Here is an 11,204-nt window from a genome sequence, read left to right as displayed (position 1 = left end):
GCTATCACAGTGGTTTAGTGACAACAATGGGCATATTTTGCACTTTTATCGCGTCTGCGTCAAAAAATCAATAATTTCATGATTTACGAACGAAACAGACTATCGGGTCAGCGAGAAAACGTCACGTGCGTTCACAATATAATTCTTTACATAAAACATACTAAATCCCTGGCCAAACTATCGAACCAATTTGGATCCCACATGCAACATTGTTGAATGTAAATGTTGAGATAGTGGCAAAACATTATCCAACATTGCTTGACGAAACATTCATGTTTAAGTTGGCGCTAAATTTTAAAATATGGCGCAAACACGGAAACGAAAAGCGCTCGAAGGGTTTATTGTGCTGGAGATGTTGGATAAAGTTTACCTGAACCCGGGGGGAGGGGGGGGGGGGGGACTCGATGTATCCCTGGTTGGGGAGGTGCGGCGCGGCCCCTCATACCCTGACCCTGTTTAAGACAAATATCGCTGATTTTCCTACCCATTTGAAGACAGAATTCCGATTTTTGATACCCTGTTTAAGACATTTAACCCAGTTTAAGACAAAAATTGATAAATCGATACCCTGATTAAGACGTCCCCATTAAGCCCTTATAAGGGAGTACCCCCCCCCCCCCCCCCGGGACCTGAACGAGGGGAGAAGGGTATGTCTCTGTCGTTGTGCATATACAGTTATCACTACAAGATACACCCGCGTTTAATTAAGGAGATGATGAGAATGAGCCCGGATCAATTTGCAGAGATTTTAATTAAATGCTATTGAACCAGACATCCCCAAACAGAGCAACAAAAAAGGTGGTGAATGAGCGGGAGATCTGTATTGGTTTTTACAATGGTGAGCCATTGTTAACGCCCATACAGATTGGACGCGAAGCGTAATTTTATCACACTTGCAAAATAAAAGAATGAATTTAATTCAGTGGAGAAAGTATCAAAAGTTAATGACTGCTAATTAGGTAAGCAGGAGTTCGTATTGAAAGTTATCTCTACTGTTTAATGATTTATCAAGCCCAGTTATTTGTATTCAATAATTGCACAATCCAATAGATCGTTTTCATGTGACGTCACAGCGGCCATGTTGGTGTACAAGAACAATAGACGTTCTCTCCTTTGGGAACCAAACTGTATTTTTATGCAGATTCCATGCATAAATTTTGTATTGTTTTGTACACCAATATGGCCTCCAAGGCACGTGAGTGAAAACCATCTATAATTTAATACGTATTGGGGGGGGGGGGGGAGGGGGGGTTCGTTACATAAAAACAATACAAGTTAATTACTTTTTTACTTTTGGGACTGTATCATGGTTCAGTGAACTGGATATCCATTGTTTTAATGCAAGTAATCCCCCAAAATATACTGTATTATGGGGTTTGTGCAAGCATAGTTAATGCATGGAGAGTGTTATGAAACTCGACAAGTTCCTTTGTTTGATGTTTTTGTCCGTATTTTTGGCCTTGACCCTGCACAAAACACACCTTTTTTCGATACGATAACCAATCAAATCCTTAAATCAAATGATTAAATTATGCGCAAATAATTTGGGAACCCATGCGAGACCAAAACAAAAGATTGTGCAGGGTCACGGTCAATTCAACATCGATTGCGACAACATTTTTCTCGCTTTTGAAGGTCTTAAGGTTTCATAACCAGTCCCTCGATTAACTATGGTGCAAGTAGTAAATTGGGGTTTACAGAGGAGTTCATGTGACTCCGATTCATATAGTACCGTACCTGCTGATTGGTCATAACTTTGATGAATAATTAATTACTTTTACAGTTGGGTCTAAAACCATTCGCCTTTGCCTGATGGTTTAAAACCCGATAAAACTCTCCTGCTCGTTTATTAATAACAACTTGAAGAGAGAGGTGATTGTACAGCAATATCTCAAACTGACGCCTTGCCCTATTGACCGAGCGAGAGCGAGGTCAAAACAGTTAGGCAGAGGTTTGATATTTTGCTTTAACGACCGAATGGTCGAGGTTATCAAGTTGTTTATGATATGGCTAACAGAACGGTTGTAAAGAAGAAAAAAAAGCTAATTTTCATAATCCACAATCGGCCCGTGGGCATTACCGCAACGGGAGAATAATGCCCAAGCGCTTAGCTGCTCTCAGCCAATCAGAGCGCGCGTTATAACGGCAAGGAACACCAGCCATATAATAACAGTACTTAAAGCATGGCTTAAATGTATTTGTAGTCTTCGTCTGTAAACAAAGTATCACTTAGTGATTACCACCTCCAACAACCCGTTTCGCATAATTTAATGAAAAAGAGAGCCCGTTACCAAAAAAGGCAAAACACGTTTGGATCCATGTCCGGGGCTTCCACTGCAGCTTTTTTACAGAGGCCATTTGTGCTTAACTAAAACTGTATTGTTTATTTGAGGTTGCTAAGATCTCGTTATCGGTTTTCAGCTCTTCAAGTCAAGCTACTTGACCGACTCATTTTGTGAAATGTACAAAGAAGCTCGACTATTCTTGACTGTCCTTTGCGTTTGCGCTTGTTTGTCAATACCTTATGTCTCAAGCAAGTGTTATTTATTGTCGCTCATCTCTGTTTGCTGCAGCGTTCGACTCGGGGAACGAGACAAGTCTACAAGATATATAGGGGAGGGGATTGATCTTCTTTGTTATCTTTTCTTATGGAGCGAGGCAAAAAATTTCACACTATGATAATACATTTAATGAATTCGAAGTCATTTCACTGGTTTTATTTCATTTCAATATTAATTTACAGTCATTTTAACAATTATTAATTCATTCAACGAATTGCTGAAAAGCCAAAGAATAGCACATAAGTACATTGCATAACAATGTGTATTTTTCTTTTCTTAACCCTCACAATTTTGACGTCACAGCACCTTTAAAGAAAATAAAATGGACACTGTTAGGGGTTATTTCCAGAATTTTGTTTTGAGTGAAGGATCTGGGAGGTGACATGAACAGTGTTCTGGTTGGAGTGGATTTAAAGTGGCTATGTCACGCAAGATGATGTAATTTCATGACACCCAAAAAGTAGAATGAAACACTGCAACAACCACTTTGCATCAATGAGGACCAACAATTAATGCTGTAGTTTTGTTGCCAATAACCATTAAAGTGCTATGAAGGTATTCTTTGTTGTTTTCAGCCAAGGATGGAGAGGATGGAAATGGATTGAAACTTGAAAAATTTGGGCAAGTTTGGAGACGTTGTCCTACGAAAGTCGCCAAAAGTTAAATACGAATAGCTCTTTGTGCCATATTATATTTCGTATCATCTCATTGATATGTCAGGAATGTTATATGTATGAGCTTAAGTACTAAATTTAGATTTTTACCAAGTTTTGACCTAAAACAGTACATTTAGCATGACAGTACCTGTTGTAGGCCGATGCCTACTAAAACAAAGGTATTTTTGTGCGGTTTAGGGATTTGTGGGAAAAGGAGATCTTAACAAGTGTTATTGAAACCCATAATGAAAATTGGGGTAAACCCGCATTTTTCAAAGATAACTAAGCAACAATATTTGCAAAAAGCTTGAAAATACAAAGCAATTCACGGCGTTCTTTTCCAAATGAAAGCTTAATTATCGCTGAAAAATACATGTTTACCCCCAATTTCTTTTTGGATACCAAGAGCAGTTGCTAAGTTCTGCTTTCTCCGAAAAGTTTTTAACCACGCAAAAATATCCCTGTATCAGTAAGCACAACCCATAGGAAACCCGAGATGCGCAAGAACGTATGCGCAATAACAACAGTAGGCACCGTCCCGGCTTAAGGCTTAAAACAGGCTCTGGTTCATTTTATTTTGAGTGACAGGGAGAGGGAATTTTTGAGATATGAGAGCGTGTCAGAAAATCGATGATGAGCCAAATTGGAAGTTCTGATTTTTCAAGGCGTGAAAACCAAGACAGCGGTTACTAACACCATCAACTTCCATAGTCACGTGCTTTAGTTCGATAGTATACTTTTTCAGGTCTACAGAAGTTCTCGAAAACTGCGTGGTCAATTTTTCCACCTACCATTGGACATTTCAGATATTCCGTTGCTGAATCTCACGCCAAGGGCTTCATCTGGGCTTCTTTCATTGACGCCTTTGTTCTGAAAAGCGATAAACGTACGATGATATCTTGCGTTTGATGAAATAACTTCAGGTTCGTGAAGTCATGTTATTTACAATCTGCAGTACGACAGTCAACGAAATCTCTTAGTTCTTTAAAAGTCTACAGACAGACTGACCAATGATTGAATATGTACAGTTTCCCACTTTGTTTATTCTCAGAAATCGTCCCAAATACATTTTATTTTTAGAACTTTTGGATTGAAAATTCACTTTTTTGTTTGCTTTGAAAGACTGATAAAGTGGTCATACTTCGATCCATAACCGCGCAATGAAGGGTAATAAATCCGATACCGGGTTCACGGCACATATTAATTTGCATCGCAGTTTTTCAAAGAACCTGCAGTCTATGACCTCAACCCGGTATAAAACCCATTTCCCTTCATTGCTTGGTTACGGATCGAAGTATGACCCCTTTTTGCCTCTTCCAAAGCCAACGGAAAAGTGGAATTTCAATCCAAGGGTTCCAAGAACAACACAATGGGACGATTTCGGAGAACAAATAAAGTGCACTTTAAGCTTTAAGCTTTCTTTTTTTTCTTGAACGATCTCCTTATGGAAACAGTGACAGTTTGAAGCAAGTGCGTTAGATAATGTCAGAAGACCTGCGCTCGACGCATTAATAAGAGTATCCCCATACACAGACGCAAGTTTTCGTTCTTTCTGCGAATTTAACGAAACAATGGAAAGCACTTTGGCTTGATATTCCCTTCGTCTTGGAAACTGGATAAACCTTATTTCAAGTTAGTGAAACATTCCCTTCGCATAATAGGGCCTTTGCATAGTATGCATGCTCAGTATATTCAAATTCCCAGCATATAAAGACCCTTGGATTTCTCTGACGTAGTTATTATTATTGTATTCGGTCCCCTGTAAGCTTTACTTGCCTTCCCCACCTTCATCCACTCAGAAGGCTTTAAATTGTAAATTTCAAGGTACCTGATCAGTAAGTTCCATCACAGTGGGACCTTCTTTCACGTACTCTCCAGGTCGCGTAATTGCACGTTCTCTAGGCGTTTTATCATTCGTATGAAGACCGTTCCCTTTTCCGCTCTCGCATCTGTGGGAAATTTCTGGCACAAAATGACAGGAATTAAAAAAAAAAACAATGAAGCGTATTCGCGCCTTATTCGCGCGGCGCCCATATTGGCCATAGACAATAGATTTTGTACCCCGAGCCTCAAGTTGAAATATTTGGGAAAGAGTTTCGGTGCATACGCAAAAACAAAAGGTTTCAATCCCTCGGGACACAGCATGGCCGCTCTGTGTTTAAGGCCTATTCTGAGGGGATTTAAGGTCAGTTAACCACCCGCATCATTTGAAACCTAGCGGGACTTCACATTTCACTGTACAGAAAAGTCTCTGAGGTTCAAGTGCAACTTTATATTTACAATTTCACTTCCAGTTATCATACCTTTGTTTTGTTTGTTTATCTTTTTCCGCTCACAGAAGTGGAGAATCGCGCACACCAAGGCTAGCATAACAAGGCAACCGATCACAACCAGTAAAGCAATCATCCATCCATTCAGAAATCGATCTCTCCGAGAAGTTCCTGATGGATGTGAGGTTTGGATTGTGGTCGACGGAGGTGAAGTTGCTGCCACAGAAACAGTCAGAAAATATAGTGAGCCTATTTTTCACAACAATTAAAGCAAGATGTTTGTCATGGGTAGATTAGTGCCCGATAAAGCATGGAAGGGTCCGTCTGCCATTGGAAGGAGACACTAAGAAATATCGTCAAAGTGCATTTAAACTTGGTCACGTCGCTTGTATGAGCTTTTAAAGCGCGATACGTTCAGCTGTTACCATCTCACGTATTCTGCATTTGAACCACAAGGTCAATATATTACCTATCTTTACCCTGCACTACCTCAAGAACGTCTATAAATATGTTTGTATTCTTGATTAATTAAGGGTAAAGTATCGAAGAATATTTTGATTTTCGTAGTTTTGCTGTATTTTACGTACTCGTTAAAGATTTAAAGTCTAAATCATAAAAGTGAAAACTCGAAATAAGCGTGCAGTCTTTTGAGAGAAAAAAGGCTTACAGGAAAATAAATACAAATGCCCAAGTCATTTCTAGCTACAAATTGAAGCAAAAGAGGAAAGATTCATTGTATACAAGGCGCCATTTTAAAGGCCCACCTTCAACCAAGCCATCTGATTGGATGAATTTCAGCTTTGTCAGGATTTTCATATATGAAAATTGTTTCACGGCACGCAATGCCTGTAGGGTGAACGTGGGCCCTAACTTTAAACATTAATCAGTGAAGACTGAGTACGTTAGGAAGTAAACATACGTGGTAGAATAAGGCGTAGTGTTCCTTTTTCCACCGAAAGCAAGGCAACAGAACCATTATTAACAGCATCGTTAAAGGCCTCCACGATTCTTCCAGGAGTCTTCACTCCGCTGATAAAGAACACAGTGAAGTTTACCACAACGCTTCCATTTCTGTCAAGCGAGAGAAGGATGTGTTGTTAGTTCTATAATATATTTCAAGCAAGTACCTTGACAGCTGTATGAAAAATGTAATTAACGAGTTGACAACCGCCTCAGCACGAAGTGAGGTGTAGTATATTTAAGGACAACAAAACCAAAAGATATGCAATTTGGTGTTAAGAGCTTACACTTGTGCGCCTATGTAAGGAGGATATATAAGTAATAACAGAATTACAGTACGAAAAGCAATTTTCAAAGACGAAAACCAGTGAACCGACATTTTCAAATAGTGACGGAGTGGAATATAGGATCACGAAACTCAAATCCATTTGGTGGCTAGAACAAGATTTGAACTCAGAATCTAGCGCCCTACAACTGGTTCACGCCCCTCAAACTATGTACAGAATATATCAAGCACAACAATACAAAAGGTCATTACTTACAATATGTTGTTCACTCGGACGTGACCAAATTGTGGCTCATCCCCATAAATAGCCGCAACCTAGAAATAAATGGAGAATTGAGTGCTGGTTAGCTGAGGTGGCTGAAGTTGCAAGCAAATGAATGGTGGTGATAGCACGAAACAGAGCCACGCGGATGGATGTTTGCCGATTATGGTTCTCTCTTTTATATTTTCATTCTTCCGCACTTTCAATGTATGTATCTTTTATTCTCGGTTTTCATCCACGTGATGAGACCGCCATGTTGGTGTACAAAACAATAGAAAATGGCCTCACAAGTTTTTGCATAATAATAGTGTCAAATTCCCAAAAGACATCTTACTGCATTGTTCTGTACACCAACATGGCCGCCGTGATTTCAGATGAAAACCCTCAATAGGCCATTTCCGAGTTCATGTCTGCCTCCTCTTCAAAGCGAGTCTAAGTGCGAAGTCTTTGTGATGGTAATTAGTTCTACTTTACATATGAATAAAAACTAATTTTCATAACAAAAACTTCGCACTTAAACTCGTTTTGAAGAGGAGGAAGACATGAACTCGGAAATGGCTTATTGCCTACACTTTGATTTCATTTTTGCAATTTATCGATGCTGTAACTTACGCATGCAGCTACCGTTAACGCCCCGATAAGTCCCCCCCGGAAGCTCGTAGAGGGAGCTTATTAAAAACTCGAGAGTCGAAATACCAGTCTTCTAAAACCTCACTCAGATTTAATAAATTTCGTATACGGTATAAACTGTATAGAAGGTTGTCTTTGGTCATTTAAAATCGAAACCTTTCGCACGCACTCGTTTTTCTTAGCATTATATTTAGACCGCTAGGCAAGTGTGCGAGACTGACATTGTTCATAAAATTAGCTTTTGAAACCTCATTTTGCCGCGTGTGTTATTACAAAAAATTCGAGGGGAGGGGAGTGGGGCCTTATTAGAGAGGGGGAGCTTATTACAAACTTGAGGCTGTAAGCGAGGGAGGGAGGGGGGGGGGGGGCTTATTAGAGCGTTTACGGTAGAGGCAGACGAGAAGCATGTTTTGGTCGTCGTGGTGATCAATGCCCTCGATGTTCGACATTATCATCATCATCAACTTACATTTTGGATGAACGTTGTGCTCAGGTTGAGAAACCGTGCACTGCTATGATTCTTGTAGTCCTCGTGATATTGGAATTTAGTCCTGTCTAGAGTTATTTCGCCTTCAATGACGAAAGTGTTTGCCTGCGCTGTGAAAATAATAAATAAAGGCTAGTTCACATTGTCTGCACAGACAGAAAAATCAACGCCTGTGATATGATTAGTCTTTAAGGAAAGTGAGTTACGACTGAATACTTTTTTTTACGAGAGACAGAAGCAATTCACTTTCTAGACAACTGAAAAATTCAAGCGGCTTAGCTTATTTTCCTTTCGTAAGCGGCTAAAATTGCGCCCAGATTGAGAAACAAAGCCTAAGAAATGACTATGGTGTTAGGGGTTCGCCTTACGTTGAGGATAATGTTACTTTTACTACTTCAATCAACTATTCACTATACTTTAAACAAAGTAGTTAAATGTATAAAATTTTTGAAGTTTTGGCTGTGCAACTCGATAGTCTAGTGGTGAGTGATGTACGCTGCTAATCCAATAGCCTGGGTTTGATACGTAATTCGGTCTTTTTCTTTTATCATGATTTCTCTGTATTTTTCTATATTTCTTTTGGGTTCGATATGTAATTTGGTCTTTTTTTTTTCTTTATTTAAAAAAACCCATAAGAGAAAAATTTTCCAAGTGCCGTTGAAATGGCATTGACCGTTTACGAAACGGAAACTTGCGGCGGTTTATGTCCTCTGCGATGCCTGAGCAGTGCTCTACTAAATGCGCTTTAAAGCCACTCAGTTGGGAGCAGGTCAATTTGGGAGGACAATTCAAAACTTTTTGAGTTACCACTTTCGCGTTTCATGTTTCCACAGTCTCAAGAACCGCCCTACACAACAGCAATAGGTAGTACCACAGGAAGAAAGTGGCGCTGAAAGGCTTGAAGAATGGCAATACAATCTTTAAAAGAAATTAACTGTTTTAACATACTCGGTTCATCACAGTTTTTGCCCTTATAACCATAACCACAGGTGCAATTGTAGGTTGTTCCTTGGATATCCGTGCAGTTTCCCTTAAAACAAGGATTGGCAGAGCAAGGTCGTACTGTAGAGAAAATTTCACAGATGAAACAAGAAACGAAAGAAATTAAATGGACCAATTCGGCTGACTCAATGTTGTACCCAACTCAAATCTTTTGGGAATAAAACGTTTTGTTCCAAGTTTTCCATATCCGGATTTAAATGTGAATGCTTTATTGTCATGCAAATTCAACACACAAACAATCTTAACCCCGAGAGGTTTGAATTGGATACAACATTGAGTTAGCCGAGTTGGTCTATTGTATCTATATTTCTCTGCATGTCTATCTCTTCTTGTCTATGGAGTGGAAGTCAGCGATGAGCGCATTTTTACTACAATACAACGTTATCGGAGAATTACGGAAACTAGTTTAACATGTTCAACTTAAACTGCCCTTTCAGATGATTCCTGTTGGGTCGCACGATTTTAAATTTCAGGACTAAAATTCTCAGAAATGAAGAAACTATTACTTCTAAGAAAGAACCAAAAGCAATAACAGAAATCAAGAGTCCTTTATAAATCCTACTTGTCGCCATAGGAAGGACAAGATAACGGATGACGATTGAGCCTGTAATTTTGGGATAGCCTCAAGAACTACTAATTATGATATCTCTCTAAATCAGTTTAGAAAAATATGAGATAAGACGAGACTTGCCTAAAACAGTAACAGTCACATTAGCCAACACCGGTGCTTCTAATCCATTGTCAGCAGTACAGGTGTACGATTTAACGTACGATATGTTGGATGCGCCAATGACAAGTGTTCTACCAAAGGAAACTGTGCCATTGTCACCAACAATCGAGTAAGTGATATTGGGCACAGGATTACCAATGGCACCACAGGAGAGTGTAATTTGTTGCCCTACCCAAACCACTTGGTCCACAGGATGCGATACAATTTCTGCTGCATCTGTAATGATTTGAGAATTAACGTCAAATTTAAATTGTAAGACGACGCTGAAATGCTCAAGTGTAAACTGGTCACCTAGTTGAACCACATTGTGAAAGTGATAAAACTAAACCTGATAAAATGGGGCGAAACTAAACGAGTTTTGTGCAAAGGGAACCTTTGCAACTTGGCTGGTGAGATCGTGATACAGTGCTTCTATATTAATAACAGTGCCAGATATAAAAGCGAACAAAATGGTCAGTCACAAACTAGCTTTACTCAGATATGACACGGATTATCAATTTCCTTCATATTTTACATCCACAAGACGGCCTTTGCGATTGGGTAGCGAAATCGTAAAATGACACGGCGCTCAATGGCTGCTGCAAAGGTAAAAATTTCACGTTAATGACAAACTAGACTATTTTTTATTTAACAATTACCAAAATTTACTTACACAAGACATTAATTCTGACATTTCCAGAGGCGTTATTCCCAACTCCATTCCACGCTAAGCAGTAAAAGAGTCCCGAATCTGTTCTGCTTATCATTGGAAACACCGCTCGTTTCCCTTTGGCTACCACAGATTTATCGCTATTCCTGATCCATGTGACATCTGGTATTGGATTTCCCGTTGGCAAGCAATCAAGTGATACGTTCTCGCCCTCCCGAACGTTGATGTTTGATGATAATACTGTAACCTCTGGAGGATCTAAAAACAAGGAATCAATGAAACTTTTTTCCATAGTTACGACTGAAGCTTCCTCGGTAGGCTCGATCGCTGATCATTTTTTTTGTAGTCAAAGAATGTGAGAGTGCGACCAAGAACTGAACTTAAAATTCAAAGGTCGATCCGAATCTCGTCTACTAGGAGTACCCGGAAAAAAAACCTCTCGGTGCAGAGTAGAGAACCAACGAACTCAATCCACATATGAAGCAGATTCTGGGAATCGAACCCAGGCCACATTGGTGGGAGGCGAGTACTCTCACCACTACGTCATCACTGCACCCCATCCCTGAAACCCTCACCTGCGACGTCCTTCTGTTTGTCTTATTCGAGATAGTAATTTGAAGTGCTCGCTGGTCGGCTTGGCTGCGTGCATTTTATGATGTAATATCAGAAAGTCATAAGGGTTGAAACGTGTAAGGGCCCCTTGTGTGCTGA

At 39.7% G+C, this 11,204-nt stretch overlaps 1 protein-coding gene across 2 annotated transcripts in view; it reads right to left on the bottom strand.

The window, feature by feature from the left end:
* Window positions 1-2,701: 2,701 nt before the first annotated feature.
* The window catches only part of LOC137983182 (hemicentin-1-like), a 43,733-nt gene continuing 35,230 nt past the window's right edge, over window positions 2,702-11,204 (bottom strand). For both annotated transcript variants that reach the window (XM_068830360.1, XM_068830361.1), the window contains 10 exons: window positions 10,497-10,751; window positions 9,806-10,060; window positions 9,061-9,174; window positions 8,095-8,222; window positions 6,990-7,048; window positions 6,407-6,558; window positions 5,521-5,703; window positions 5,046-5,179; window positions 4,009-4,087; window positions 2,702-2,867 (listed from right to left, as the gene is read on the bottom strand). In XM_068830360.1, coding sequence (XP_068686461.1) covers window positions 2,845-2,867; window positions 4,009-4,087; window positions 5,046-5,179; window positions 5,521-5,703; window positions 6,407-6,558; window positions 6,990-7,048; window positions 8,095-8,222; window positions 9,061-9,174; window positions 9,806-10,060; window positions 10,497-10,751 — 1,382 coding nt within the window. In that variant the 3' untranslated portion in view covers window positions 2,702-2,844. The remainder of the gene's footprint in view (window positions 2,868-4,008; window positions 4,088-5,045; window positions 5,180-5,520; window positions 5,704-6,406; window positions 6,559-6,989; window positions 7,049-8,094; window positions 8,223-9,060; window positions 9,175-9,805; window positions 10,061-10,496; window positions 10,752-11,204) is intronic.

Source organism: Montipora foliosa, chromosome 13, assembly GCF_036669935.1.
Source record: "Montipora foliosa isolate CH-2021 chromosome 13, ASM3666993v2, whole genome shotgun sequence".
NCBI lineage: Eukaryota > Metazoa > Cnidaria > Anthozoa > Scleractinia > Acroporidae > Montipora > Montipora foliosa.
This window is presented reverse-complemented; position numbering and strand designations above follow the sequence as displayed.